Here is a 15,603-nt window from a genome sequence, read left to right as displayed (position 1 = left end):
ATCTGAGCCCAAAGCAGATGCTTAACTGACTGAGCCATCCAGGCGCTCCACAAATTAACTTCTAATATTTAGTTGTGAAAATTATTGATTCAAATTATTGATTCAACCTACATTTCAGAGCACATGCTCTGTTCTCAACATGGAAACAGGGGCACACAGTGAGCCCTCTGGAGCTTTCTGGGTACAGTTGTTTTTAATGAAATGAAGTGGTGGGTGAGGCATCTGAGAAAGGAGTACAGAGAATGCGGAAACTCCAAGGACAGCTCTGGAAAGCTCAGGGAGCACAGACCCCATCCCCGATCCCAGGCATTCTCTGCAAATCCCCCCGCCCCTCCCCTCACCCCTTCTCCCTGTCCCCAGACAACGAAAGGTCCTCTTACCTTTCCAAAACTCCCCTTCCCCAGCACCATGAGGAAATTGAAGTCGGTGAGTTTCACTCTGTCCAGATTGTTGGAAGTTTGTCTCCTGTCTTCTGAAGGACTGATTACTTTGTTACCAGCAGGACCAAGCTTGGCTTTCTAAACGAAAAGCACACACAGGAAATCGATGGGTCATTTTTCCCAGGAAAAAACAGTGACAGAAAGCATTTAACTAAGCTTGAGGGCAGCTGGGAGGTGGGAGTTGGGATGGGGGCAAGAAAAGAAATCACAGGGCAATGAAATACTTATTCAAAAGTCAGTGGGTATATATACCCTAGGGGTAGCATTTGCAAAGTAGCAAAAAAAAAAAAAAATTGCCCTTTACCAATTGACTTGTTTACCAAGTCAGGGGATCTGTCAAGAGCTGGCTGATTCTCATTCTGGGATTTAGAAGTTAACGTCTGGGAGAAAACGGTGCTTCACGATGGTTAACATAACAAAAGAAATAAACGGTGCAGTGACGTGCAGTGACGCTCTTCTTATTTGTAGATTTTTCCAATTTAAGATTCATTTGCATAAAGGAGAGTTGTATCCTAGCAAAAAGGGGTTTCCTGGAGAGGAACCTCTTAACTGGCAAGCTGTGGGGATGATTTATTGCTACTTTAAAAGGCACAGTAAGAACATAGGGTTTGTTGTGGTTATTGGTGTTTTAAGTCAAGAGTTGAACTCAGGAAAATGGTGAGGTGCACGAGAACCTACATTCACACCAAACACCCAGCACCCTCTGAACCTGAAGCATCCTTGATCAGTGACCTGTCAGTTACCAAAAGGCGTGGTGGTTTTTTTTTTTTTTTTTTTTTTTTTTAATAAGCCAGGTTCCTGCTACACACAGGTGCTGGAGAAACTACACCCTCATTGTTCTGGTTGAAGAGTTAGAGTCTTGGATTAAAGGTCAAGGAGAGCAAGAAGGCTCAGCCGAAAAGGAAAGGCTAATGGCATCACTTGAGAAGGTCTCAACACTCAGCAAAGGAGCCTATAGAGAATCTCCCCCCACCTCTGCCTGGAGAACATCTGCTTGATGGTGAGGGCACGAGCTGCTGGACATGTCAGCTGCTGAAAAGGCCAGGTCCTGTAGTGTGGCTCAGCTGTCACTGCCCTGAGCCCGAGGGCCAAGACTGTGGCTTTGGATACATTCTAAATGTTCTAAATGATAGGGTAATCCTGCACACCCCCCACCTTCACCCCCCCTTGCAGCAGACCTAAGTGCGGCTTTGAGTTTCTGAGCAGGAGCCAGGACATCACTCAAGTCTGTGGTTATGAAAAGGAAGGTACACGATATAAAGAAGGCATTCTGGGCTTTGCTTTGTGACCAGAGCTCTCTCTTGTGGGAAGACTGGGGATCTGACATGTTTTCCTTAACAGAAGAGGCGGCTTTTGAGGAATCACCCATATTCCTTTACAGCAGCATCCGCCCTTCATCCCTGAGTTCCTGTGCAGGCACCTTGTGCCAGGCTCTGGGGAAGAGGTTTTGCATTAGCGGATTGGGCCATCTCCGGATGCCCAGGCCTCGTGCAGAGCTCCATTTTCTGGCTGAATGAGGAAATGAAGCTTGAGTGTGTTCGTCAGAGGCTGTGCTGTTAGGGGATGCTTTCCTGTGATAAAAACAACACGTCTGTGTAAAGATCAAACCTCACGGCTGGATGCATGCTTGAATTGAGCACATCCATGCGTGCAGAGACATTAAGACACAGAGAAGAGATGGCCCCCACTTTTTTGCAGAGACCTTAAGACGTGGGGGAAGGATGGCCCTAACATTTTTGCTTCGAGTCTGAAAGCATTTATACAGCTGTACTGTATTCCTCTATCGGCAAGGCCTGGAGGGACACACGTGTGAACCTGGGGGGTCGTTGGATACACTCACATTCTTTAAAGACAAAAAACTGAACTACAGTAATACGTAAACGGGTCTCCCCTTTGACAGAGGATGGAAGGAATGTCTAGACAGACTTGTGAGAAAGAGCTAAGACATAACCACTAGTGTTACATCAGGACCCCCTTCAACTGTGGGACCAGCCCTGTCCCCTGGAAGCCAGGAAGCAGGAATGCAGGAGCACCTGGCTCTGGGGGGCCCAGACAGACCAGGTTCGTCCACTTGTCACTGACAAAGTCCAAAGGCAAACAAACGAGGGGTGGTGAACTGAGAAAGTAATTTGTTTCAGGGAGGCCAGCACCAGGAAGACAGTGGACTAGTGTCTCAGAGACCATCTCCAAAGTGCTGAAAGCACTCCCAGGACTACGTAAGGAAAATGCAGGGCAGAGGCTGGGGGGTGCATTCATGCAGCTGGGCAGTGAAGGTCAAGTTGAGTACTGTCTTGGGGGGGGCGGTCAATCATGTGGGGGTCTTGCTGGTGCAGGGTATTCCTTATTGCAGGAGAGGGTAGTTTCGGTCCCCATCACGGGATGCTTTGCCCAAACGGTCTCATGCCTGTTTAGAGAGAAGTTGGAAAGGAGAACTCGGTCATTTAGAAAGTAGAGACTGGGATCAAAACGGAGGTGGCGGAGAGCAGAATTCCTCTTTCACTCCAAACATCTGCCCCAGGAATGATTCCAAGTTGATAAACTTTCTGGTGTGTGTTGTCGACATTGCAGTGAACAATCAGGAAGTTCAAGTGTGAGATGAGAAAAACAATGATGCCACTCTGTCCTGTTCTTTTGATTTTTAAAAATAAACATTATCTGAAAGAGGCACGAGGAGATTCATTTTATTTTGTCAGGCACTTCACAGTAAAATCTGAAAAGGCCCCCACACGACGGACTCAGTGCTCGGGGGCGCTTGAAACAGTTGAAAAGCGTCTTCACCTGGGTGAGGCTGTGATCGTGCCCGGCTGTCCAGGGACACCCAGCTTCCATCTGAAGCGCGGGGTTCCTCACCAGAGGTTCCACTCCTGTGAAGTCCTAGAGTCCCTGCTCCTTCCTCCTTTGACACTTCAGCACCACAGACAGCGAAAGAGGGATGCTGGGCTGCTGCCCAGATGGACCTCCGCAGCAGACACTGCCCTCACTGTGGGCCATAACCCAGCAAAGGAGGTTTGTGCTGTGACCTTAGTCCAGGTACGGGGAAAAGATTTTACCCAAAGGGATGTAAATGCAAGGAAAGCATTTTTGCATTTGAGTATTTCTGAACACGACTGCAACAGGATCTTGGATTCCGCTCTGAAATCAGTCCGTGAGGTTTGGGAGGAATGTCGACAAAGGAGTCTCCTGGCTCCTGGGAGGGAAAGCTGGAGGCAGGAAGGACACTGGCTTCTTCCCCTGCTCTGGGCAGATTCCATTTTCGTGTTTCTGCAGCGAGAAGCCGAGCTGAGTTCCATGTGGCTGGCAGAGCAGGGAGATGGTTTGGAAGGAGATGGGCCAGGCTGCCACACTGGGTGCATTCTCCAGCAGGGGGGCAGGCTAGAAAGTGGCCTGGCCCAGAGGCCGAGAAAGAAGGATTTCTCCCCAGCTCCCGGCAGCCCTGAGATAAGAGCAGCCTGGGGGGCTTCGTGCAGCTAGCCTTCCGACCAGAGAGATGTGGCTTCCATATTTCCCTGCAGAAGCTTCTTCTGGAGTCATTTCCCTGCTGCCATGGGCAGGTCTGGCTGTGGGACGGCCCGGAGCCTTTGCCCATGCGGAGTCTGCAAAAGCAACTCTTCTAAGGCAGTCAGTTCTATGAGACCAAAACGGCAGTGGTCTGGGCCTGACTTCGGCAAGTCCCTCGCTCAACCTGGGTCTAATCAGTGGCACAGCTGGAGGAGACAGCCAGTGGCTACTCTAGCAGCTGTGTAGCTGGGGACTGGTGGCGAGCAGACGACCCCCAGGACGGTGGTCTACACAGCCTCCACCTCCAGTCTACATTCAGGTAGCCTCTGGCCAACCCCCCCTCGTTGCCCCTCCCCCTGCCTCTCCTCACCCTCCACCGCCCCTTGCTGTGGCTGTGTAGTCCCCCCCCGCCCCCCCCCGCAGGCTGACTTCTCCCCACCTGCAGGTTCTAGTGTGACTGTCCTCTCTTCAGAGGACCCCTCCCCAAAGACTGGCTGCCATTCTCCCTCCCACAGCCCTGCTCTCAACAGTGCATAGGGCGACTCGGGAATATTTACGGTGTGTTTGCTTAACGCCTCTTCCAATCACACTGTACAGCTCATCTATTAGCAGGTTGTGCCAAATCAACCAGCAGATTAGGTCCAGAATCTGGCGTCTTCTCGGGGCCTCCTTCACCACCTCTCTCCATCGAGGCGGCTTGGCCTCTAGAGTCCCCACTTCTGTGACATCCCTTTTAGTATATGCCCTGGAGGGACCCTGTGCTGCCTCCCTGGCTTCTCATCTGCTGGACAGAAAAAGGCCGAGTTGTCACAAAGGATGAGGAAGAGCCCCTTGGCCGTGAGCTCTGTCTCTGACCTCGGTCCCAGGACTCTCTGGGCCCTTTGTTCCAGCCTCCAGTCTTGGCCGCTCTTCCTGCAAGGGCCTTACTATCTTGCTCATCCACCAAATCCAGCTCATGCACCACCTCTTCATCTTCTTGATGCCTCCTTCCTCCTGGGATTTCCCACCCGGGAAGACATGGCCTATGACCAGCCCACATCCCTGGAGCTTTCAGCTCTGCACCTCTGTGCACACCAGAGGCTGCCTGCAGGTTCTGTTGGGGCCACACCTGCAGGGAAGGCCTGAAATGCTCACGCTGGCACCCCAGGAAGTCAGGGCCTTGACTGGTGCACAAGGAGGTAGGTCCCACACCGTCTCCCTTGCTCCCCAGCAAGACTGGGCTCCAGCTTGTCCCCCATGTTGTGGCCTGGACAACGACCATGCCCTTACCTTAGCTGGCTTCCTCCCTTCCCTGGATGCCATCCCTGCTCCCGTGTACCCCACCCCAGGTCTCTTGGGATCACTTCCCAAATGAGCTCCTTGCTCTCAAAACCCTGTGGCAGAGCTGACCGATCAGGGGAACCTAAATGAACAGATGAACTTTTTCTGAGGATTTGCTGATCTTTCTCATCAGACTGTGAGGTCCTGGAAGGCACAGACCATCTTACTCATCTATGTGTCTTTAGGCCAGGCACTGTGCTGGGCACAAAACTGCACATTTGCTGACTATCTCACTGATTGGTTGGTTGATTGATTCTTTCAAAATCATACATCTTCACTGAGTCCTACAACAGAATTTGAAGAGGCCAAGTCATTGGCTGGTAGCTAATACCGGGCAGCCATCTGCCAGATGATCATACAGGAAAGCAGCTCTTACCGGGTTCGTCACTTCCTAGGGTGGCCCCTGGACACTGCATTTAGATGTGCAAGTGCAATGGGAACTTCTTCCCTCAAGCGGTCACTGCTCATGCTGGCACAGCCACAGACAAAGGCTGTGAGGGCACCTCTGCCTTTAGGGAGTTCGGCCACATGGTGATGCTACCCAAAGGCCATGCGAGATATGTTAGCTGGGCCAGCAAGCCGAAACCGTGCTCTTGGAAGTTTCTCTGAAGGGACATTTCTCCAGTGACAAGTCCTGATGGTCCTGGAGTTCGCTGGGATCCGAGGGAAGACCAACACTGAGCTTCTGGGCTGATGGTTCCTTTCTTTGAGCTTTTGAGTGGGTTGTCTGACGACGGGTCTCCCGGCGTGACAGAGACTGCTCCTTCTCAGCTTTGTGTACTGTCGGCATAACCGTTGTCATGGATGTAATTCAGACTTCACCAGAAGCGCAGATAAAATCAGTGTATGTCCAGGGATAAAGCTGAAGCTGAAGGCCTAAGTGCAGAGATTTCAGCAGACCCAAGGTAGGCCTCGGAATAAGCGGGCCAACATCCTTTCCTGCAGCAGCACAAACACGCACTGCACGGCCAGACACCCTGCTGGGCTGTGTGTGCAAACGGGGATTCACACACCGAAAGGAGAGGCAGAATGTCTCCCGAAGCCCCGCATCCAGAGGAGGGGCAGGGCATCGACTGGGGCTGAGATGGGAAGCATCACCTGTGAGCCCACTGGTCATGCTCCTTGCTGGTCAATTCCAAATCCCAAGTTCCTGCTCAGGACACATTTTGATTTGACTCATGGGTCCTTGTTAGTGAATTGAGAATATTCTAACATTTATTCCACAAGTATCTGTGTGTCTGTCACGCCCCAGACATGGGGCCAGATGCTAGGGAAACCAGAGCAGTATGATGTAGCCTTTCCTCCAGGGAACCTGCAGTGCAAAGGTACTGTGGCTAGCTCCCTGTTACTCAACGTGTGGTCTGTAGATCAGTGGTGCCAGCGCTGCTGGAAGGCTGGTCAGGAAAGCAGATGCCTGGACTCCACCCCAGACCTGCGGAATCAGAACATGCAGGTTTGACAAGACCCTCAAGTGAGTCCTGAGCACGTGTCAGATGTTCTAGTCTAAGACAGTCAGAATGTTTCTCCCAGTTTGAAGTCCCTTCAGAATCCCTGGGACCCCTTCCATGTGCAATAATCTTCAATTATAGAAAATCAATGGCAAATTCTGGAAAGAGCCCCAGACTTTGATTCTGAAGTTTAGATCAAATCCTGGCTTTACCTATTTGGGCTGTGTGACTCTGGGCAGATGATACAGCCTCTCTGGGCGTCAGACTGCTTATCTGTCATACAGTCATTCTAAGACCTCTGCATCCCTGGGTTATGCTGAAGCTGAAATGAGGAATCCTTTGCAAAAGCATCCTTGCAGAGTCTCCCATCATATCCTTCACCGTGGTCCTCTTTCCTTTGCCCTGGGAAGGAGAAGCTGCATTTCCCTCAGGCTCCTGACTTCCACCTGTGCCCTGCCTGTGCACTGAAGGCCTCTGTGAGCAGAGGCAGGTCACCAGGGTCAGGGTTCTGCTGAGGTGACTCATGGCCCAGATACCCTGTGATTATGGGTATGTGTCAAGGCTGCAGACGGGCTCAGCAGGAGCTCTGGACCTGTGGGGGAGGCCGCGGCAGGTTCCTGTGGGCTTCCCTGCATCTGTGCCCCCGCGCTGGGGTAGGAGAGGAACTGGGTCTCGGGCCCAGCTGCTCTCCGCTTTCGGGAGCAACATTCTGTAGCTCCCTCAGGGGCTACAACCATGCAGGAAGAGACCGTGACTTAGTGTGCTCTCCTCCTTGGACAATTTCCTAATAATCGACACATATCTCATTTTATGCCCCAGATACATTCACCAAGAGTCCTGACAATCATCGAAGGTATTCACAAATCTCAAGGACCCCTATGGTAAGTTTCTGTAAGGCACATCATACAAAGTGAAACTGACCACTGCAAATCCGAATTCTCCCAGGCTGGGGTTGAAGTGTGGATGCGTGTGAAACCCCTTTGTCTGAAGAGCTGTCCGTGTGTGTGATCAGGGGCTCTCCGTATGCCGCTTGTTATAGGGGGGGTCCAAGTGAAAACTGGGAGCTGGATCTGCCGAACTACGGCACCGGGAGTCTATGAGAGATGGGACTGTGGTCAATGTCAACTCTCTGTTAGGCCGGACCATTGGCATTTGGACCATTTGCATCTGGCTGAGCTGGGATGGTCTGACCTACAGGACTGCCAATTCCAATCGATTTAACATAACACCACAGACAATCTGCAATTTGTGAGTTCTATATAATGACGATGCACTAGCTTTGCTATGCGGGAAAACAGACAGACAATAAAGTCATGGGGAAGGGTACAGTCCTAAACTGCCAGCCCCCAAGTATGATCACACCCAGACTAGCAGTCCTTCTGAGAGGTGCTAACTTACCCTCAGTAGGAAGCCAAGCCCAAAGGTTTCTCTCCGGTAAGGAAGCTGAGAGTTAACCCTAATTCCGAGTTTCCCGGTGGGTTTATTCTAGAATTGTGGAGCCTCTGGGTAACCCTCTGAGGTATACCATCATGCTTCACCACATTCTGTTGTAAATGTGTCCATTTGTACCTATTTTGTGAATGCGTCTTCAATAATTTTATATCTCTTAGCAGAACAGAAAAATACGGCTTTGATGAATATATTTATCAAAGATGTTTTCCAAAGTGTAGAGAGAGGAATATGACAATAGAAGGTTCTACTTCTAAGATTCCAAGGGCAGACAGGCCAACAATGACCAACTATAGGGGCAAATGAATAACTGTGGGTTTCTTCCATAATCTTCTCCCTAAACGAACATGCCCTGTATTCAGAGTTTATCCGAACAATTCTGACAACGTAAGACTGATGGCATTTTGGTGCTTCTTCATAAACATGTGTCTCTGCCACATAGAACCAAGGACCTCAGCATCGCATCTCAGCCCTAAGGTGACATATTCACCAGCATCCACTGCAACATTCGTTAAATTAAGTTGTTACAGAAGAAGAAAACCACAAGGGGACCGAAGGCATTTTCAATGAGACTGTTAATAGAATATGGCCGGTGTATCTCTAAGAGCCATGAGTCATATCTACTACTTCCTACGCTGTCACCAGGCAACGGGTTAGGATGAGGGTACCTCATGGGCACTACAGCCTTCTGGGTAACATGGCGTCACTAAAATGCCCGATGTTCTCCAGCTGAATTATTTTTCCTCTTCTGGAACATGCCAAGCATGCTTGCCACCTGAGGACCTTTGCACTCTCTGCTCCCTCTGACCTGCAGAGCAACAAGACTGCCTCCCATCTCTGCTCGCGAGATGTTCCAACATTGAAGCTTCAGTAGGACACCCCACCTTCTCCTTCCTGTGGTGTGGATTCTACCTATTGTCTGTTTCCCTTTCTCCTTCCCCCTGCAAGGAGTACAGGTGCCTGCTCTGTTCTGCTCACTGATGTATCTCCAGGGCCCAGGAGAGAGTCTGGGACATGGTGCTCCTCGAATCCTTTTATAATGTATGGATGCACGTGTATACTGGGAAAGATGATCACTTCTCATGCAATTTTTTTTTTTTTTTTTTTAAAGGCAGAATTACTGCCTTTAAAGAATTTTTACAACAGTGTTGCTTCTTGTGAGCATAGTAGTACTGGTTCATTTCAGAACATTTCACAGGCATGGATGGATAAATAAATGAATAAATAAAGAAGACAACCTAAACTATCCATAGTTTTATCACCCAGAGAGAATCATTGTTGCCATTTTGGTGTATATCCTTCTAAATCTTTTCATGCTTTCTTCTTTGACATAAACAGAATTATATCATTTGCAACCCGGTTCCGTATGGTGTAAACTTTTTCTTTGGCAGCATTCTTTTGCCACATGTTTTTAGTGACTGCATCACACCTGCTATGTGGACCTGCCAGTATCCCCTATTGCTGGACAGCCACATTATTTCCAATAACACACAGATGAACAATTTTGTATTCTAAATCTCTGTGCACATCCCTAGTCTCAATGAGCTGGATTCCTGATGTGAAACTGGCCAGGTCAAGAGGAATATGGCAAAGGCTGGTGCCCAAGGCCAGGTACTTTAATCTGACCATGAAGTGTTGGACAGAAAAGCGGGAATCCAAAGATCAAGGCAACCTGATTCCTCATCTTGGTTTCTTTTGGGTCTTGTGTCTAATTTCATCTAATCGTCCTTTCCGAACTCCCTTTCAGATCTGGTAATCCAACCAACAACTATAAACTGGTGGCATGCGTCCATGTGTTCCTCCTGTACAAGCACGCCAACACCAACTGGCTGGAATCTTCTCCTGGTGCCGGGGATCACAGGTGGCCGGCAAATCACAGGTGTGCATCATTCATTCATCTGCAGGGGGTTCTCAGGCCCAGGGACGGTCAGCCACAGAAGGGTCCCGGGAAAGGTCCGCTCTGCCTTTGGGCAGGTGCAGACACTGGGGTGTAGAGAGCTAACTCCACTCCCCATGGCTCTGGAGCCCTTGAGGCAGTACTGGAGGCAGGGGTGGCGGGGGGGGTAGAGAAACAAAGATGTTTCTTTCTTCTATACTCATCCTTGAAACCGGATCCCCAGGGGATCATTCCCCTGAGATGTAATGTTGGACCAGCGGCACAAGGGTGACAGAATTTTTAGTATTTGGAAGGAAGCTGGAGATATGCTAACCTCCGTCACCCATGTTATAGACGTGGCGACAGGCTAAGTGATGAGTCTCACTCTTGTCTTCGTCCCCAGGTTCTGAATCCAGACCTCTGAGCTTTGAATTCAGTGCTTGTCCTCCCATAGCAAGGGTAGGCTGAGGTCTTCTGAGAAGGGACCACTACTGTGGTAAGGAAAACATGTGGCTCTGTCAGCCAAAGACCATCTCTGTTTCAACAACCCAGTCCTGCCATTGTCGTGTGAGAGCCACATGAGTGAGGGGTCCACGAACACCTGCATGGGCCACATTTTGGCCCGTGGGCTGCCGCTGACCTACCCTTGCCCCGTATCACTGCCGTTGGACGGAGACAGCATGCCCGTGTCTCCTTGTTAACCCAGCACGACGGCCACGGCAAAGACGACACACGGGAATTATCCGCTCGCTCTTCCGCGGCACTCGATGTGCTGACCTCCCTGGGGACAGGACTGTGCCGCGCGCAGGCACCCCACGTGCGGAGGGAAGGGCTGAGTCAGTAGAGCAGAAACGTAAGGAAACTACATTAAGTCATTTTCCTAATAAGAAATATTTTTATGGACACATCCACTTAGGCTGTCGCCACCGCTGAACGAATTCACAGGGAGCTGGTGGGCCTGTTGTCATGGCAACCGAGCCACAGTCTCCAGAGGAACATGCCCCGCCCCCGACACACCTGTGCCCTGTCCAATGTGGACAACGTGAAGTGCTTGGTTCTCTCTGTCCTGAGCGTCACACACAACTAGTAGCTTCCTGTGCTGTTTCCTGTGCAGCCAACCTCCTTCTCCTGCATTTCCCAGCTGTCCCCTCACTGTCCTCTCGGGCTGGCTGCCCCAGGGGTATCAGGTTGCAGGACTGGTTGCCCTGATAAACCAATCCTGAGAAGGCATTGCCCTCAGTCCTCCCCTGCTACTGAGACTCCAGACTTGGATCAGGGTCTGAGGACCAAAAACTCGCCCTCAATTTTTCCCTTTGCAATAAGAGGGGGTCTCTGGGCCAGTGGGGCGAGGGAGTACACATCGGAAGGTGCCATGTGAGGGCATGTGGCCGAGGGACAGTACTGTCAGAGCATGTCTCGTACTCAGTACTTCTGGGAAACCTCTAATCCTTCTGCCACCAGGAACGTCCCTCTTTGGTGTTAACGATGCACAGATTTACGAGTCTGCTGCGGCAGAGTCCGGAGCCCGGGAACTCCTGGAAGCTATCGGGGTCAGTGGTTCAGACGGGTCAGCTGTTCAGCACTGCTGCTTCCGGACGGTCAGCAACTCTGCTGCTGAGAAAGCAGACTGGATGTGACCGGGCTGGGGCCCAGGCAAGCCAGGCCAGACCACGGGGGTCCCTCAGACCTACAGAAAGCCTGGACTTCCTGCCTTGGCGGCACCTTGTCATAACATAAAATCGAGGAACAACTGGGAGCATAACGGGTTGATCCCAGCTTCAGGTCCGTCAAAAGAGTAAAAAGAGAGAGTCACAAATTCCTACGGATCTTAGGGGTGCAACTTTTCCTGGGATCTTTCGTTTGCAAGTCTTGACTGCCCTCTTGTGGTGTTTTCCTTTCCAAAGCCCCTGCGCTGGGACTGGGATCTTTGAGTAGCGATGTGTCTGTGTCGGAGATTCCCTGGGCCACCCTGCACAGGGGAAACTCCTACAAAAGCTCAAAGGAGACACAGATTGTATCTTTCTAGCTCTCCCTTTACAGAAGATGGTTCTAAATCTCCAACATGCAAGCCAGTCCTCTTGAGAAATGCCCACCGTCTGGGCCAGAAGTGTGTTTTAGTCTCTGCATGTTTCAGGTCTTGAAAACAGCATCTCTATGGTTCTAGACCTAGGATTCCTGAATCCCCCCTCCACCCCACCCCCAGCCCTTGGACTGAGCTCAGACTTTGCCAGAAGCAGGGAAAAGAAGGCAGGGGAGGGCTGCGAGGGAACTGGAGGGGCCTGGGGGAGCCTCTGTGTTTATCTGAAAGCACAGAACAATCTGGGAAATTCAAGGAAAAAGCCCACGAGGGAAATGCAACAGAAGCTAAATGATACAGAACAGCAGCTCCTGAAATCAACTGAAAACCAAAATCAAAACCCCTCAACACCAATAAAGCCTACAGCCCTGGGGAAAGTTCCAGACTCTGCCCTCCACCCCTGTCCAGCTGCTGCCAGGGAGGTGAGCAGGCCTGGGCCCCTAGCAGAGGAGGCCTGACCCAGCATCCTCACAGAAGTCAACCTAAACAAAAACAAAAGGATCCCTTTCTCCCCAATACTAGATACGTTTGCTCAATTACTCAATTTTCTTTATTATAAAACATCTCTGACAGCAGCAAACATTTTGAAAGTGAGGTCGAAGGTAATTAAATTCAGCACACAATTTCCACCAACCACTGATTTCACCCTATCTTCACTGGGCGTTTAAAAACCATACCAGTTTCTAGCTCAGTGGGTTAAGCCGCTGCCTTCGGCTCAGCTCATGATCTCAGGATCCTGGGATGGAGTCCTGCATCGGGCTCTCTGTCTGCTTCCCTCTCTCTCTGTCTGCCTCTCTGCCTACTTGTGATCTCTGTCTGTCAAATAAATAAATAAATAAAATATTAAAAAAAAAAAAAACCACACCACTTTTTGGGGCACCTGGGTGGCTCAGTGGGTTAAAGCCTCTGGCCTTCAGCTCGGGTCATGATCCCAGGGTCCTGGGATCGAGCCTCGTTCAAGCTCTCTGCTTGGCAGGGAGCCTGCTTCCCCTTCTCTCTCTCTGCCTGCCTCTCTGTCTGCTTGTGATCTCTGTCAAATAAATAAATAAAATCTTTAAAAAAAAAAACAAACAAACCACCACACCAGTTTTTATAAATGGAGGGACTTAATTATAGCTCAATGGGACACACCTGCTTCCCAGGCTGGCGGCCACGGCACTGCTCTGGGCTGCTGTGGTCCCGCCTGCCCCCCAACAGCCCCAGGGCCACCAGCCGACAGGGAAGCAAATAGCAAAGGTATGTCCACCAGATGCGGACTGGAATGCCCATTACGGCTGTTGATTTCTCCGAGGCCTCAGCTGCTTCATCTGTAAAATGGACTGACTGCTGCCTCCCTCCTCCTGAGTGGGGAGACCTCCCTTCCTATAGGGACGGTGGCATCACGAGAGCTCAGGAGCTGCGGCCACACCAGAAGAGAGATTCTTTTGACAGGAGGCAAGCAGAGAGGGGCAGAGATGTAACAAAGGGACATACAGGAGATGGGGGAGGGGTCCCCACGGCCCTCGGGGGCCATGGCCAAGCAGTCCATGTGTGTTTGCTGTAAGGACTGGTCTCCAGGGCAGGGGTAGCCCTCAGAGGATGGGCTTTGGGGAGGGTCTGTATGGCTCAGATGGGGCTTAGATGCCTGGAGGTAGATGGCAGGGGGTCTTGTGTCAATAAGCCGGGAAGGGCTACTAAAGTTTAAATTCTTTCCATTGCTGTGAACCCACCAGTAGCTACAGGCTGCTGGGGCTTGGGGGGCAACATGGGTAACACATGGCTGTAGCCCTAGCCACCATCTGTGCAGATGAGGCTGCCCACCCACGGCCACTAGCCAGAGTCACGGACTGTCCTCTCTGCCTGCCTCCTCCCAACGTGTCAACACAGAGAAACGGCCCCCGGGGGCCAGCCATGGACTGAGGACTGACAGGTCTATTTTCAGAAAAAGCCACAAGGTGAGGATTAGCTCCTGAGCAAGCAAGCGATGCCACTCTGGAAAGAGGTGTGAGCGACGGCGTTCCATTTCCACTGCCCGGGCTGGGGTGGATTTCCGACAGGTGAAATTTTCAGGGAGCGTCATCTGTGCTTCTTGTCCTGAGACCCGTGACAGAAGGCACAGGAAGCAAGTAGTGTGCACCAAAGCAAAGACAAGAGGCTTCACTGACATCTCCCGACCCTTCTCGTCAATGACCTTCATTGCTGGAAGGGGGAGGGGGTTGCTAAGCCTCCAATGCACAACTGGGTCTCCCGTCCCCGGGGTGCATGAGGTGGGGGTGGGAGGGGGCGCTCAGAAAACACGACAAAGTGTTCATTTTAACTTGGCGATGGCTTCTCAGAAAACAGCCATGTTTCTTCTCTCCTTGGGGAAGACGCCTGGTTCGTAAGAGTTAGGGGCAGGCAGAGGGAGGATGTGGACTGTGACAGCAGCAGCAACACTAGCCAGCTCACAACCCAGTGCTGTCCTGGCCACCATTCCTATGGCCTCGTTCAGTCCTCCCTGTGACCTAGGAGCCTGGTGATTTTTATCGCCCCCATTTTAGAGATGGAGAAACTGAGGTATGAGAGGTGAGCTAAGCGGCCCATGGTCTTACAGCCAGGAGGCTGAGCTGGGACTTGAACCCTGGTACCCTGGAACTTAACCAGGACACGGGGCTGCTTCCCTGCAGGGACAAGAAGGGAGCCTTGCCGCCCAGTGGGCAGGAGGGACGGCAGGCCTGAAGAGGGGACAGTCACTCACTACAGCTGGGAAGGGCCGGAGTTTACCTGCCAGGAGGGGACCCAGGAGGTAAAGGCTTCCTCCCAACTTTTTCTTCTTCTTTTCCCTTCCCCTTCATTTCCCTTTCCAGCCACGTCTGAGCTTTGCTGCCATGCCCAGCCCTTCCTACACGTGGTGAAATAAGAGCCCGCCTCACAGATCATTTCTCCCTGGGACGACAGACTTGCCAGCCTCATCACAAAGATGGAAACACACCGCTCGGGCAGGGGACATCTGGGCCCCAGGAAGGACCCGAATCCCCGGGTGTGAACCCACTTCATCATAGTAGAGCTTCCTCTGAGATAACGGGGCAGGACAGGTGATTCGTTTGCTTTTACAAAGGAACCATTTCCATGTCCTGGAAGGATCGAGAGGGGACTGGTCACTCTGACAGGGGACATTGCCAGGTGGCTCAGTGTGTGGGGCGCGGCCAGCTTCTGAAGAGGATTCTCCAAAGTGAACACACAGCATCACTGTGTGACAGCGTTTCAAAAGACAAACAACAGGAGGGCGGCGACGAGAGAAATCGTGACAGATGCATGTTTTCATACACTCTGTAAGACTCGTGAAACCTCAGAGAATATTTTTTTTTCTTCCCTATTTCCCATAACTCTGGGTCACTAATTTCTGGTGGCCTGAGGGCACATCATGCCTGTAGTGTCAGATACAAGTTCTACAGAAAGAAACTTGAAAAACATTATTTACTAGATGTTTTCCCTAGTGCGGTGTTTTAAAAGGTGTTTCCTAAGTTGACTCTAGCT

At 51.1% G+C, this 15,603-nt stretch overlaps 1 protein-coding gene across 1 annotated transcript in view; it reads right to left on the bottom strand.

The window, feature by feature from the left end:
• The window catches only part of PRKCA (protein kinase C alpha), a 393,909-nt gene that overhangs the window by 55,800 nt on the left and 322,506 nt on the right, over nt 1-15,603 (bottom strand). Inside the window, exon 9 of the mRNA XM_059148178.1 lies at nt 381-518. Within this exon, the coding sequence (XP_059004161.1) occupies nt 381-518 (138 nt within the window). The remainder of the gene's footprint in view (nt 1-380; nt 519-15,603) is intronic.

This window comes from Mustela lutreola, chromosome 15 (genome assembly GCF_030435805.1).
Source record: "Mustela lutreola isolate mMusLut2 chromosome 15, mMusLut2.pri, whole genome shotgun sequence".
Taxonomy (NCBI): domain Eukaryota; kingdom Metazoa; phylum Chordata; class Mammalia; order Carnivora; family Mustelidae; genus Mustela; species Mustela lutreola.
This window is presented reverse-complemented; position numbering and strand designations above follow the sequence as displayed.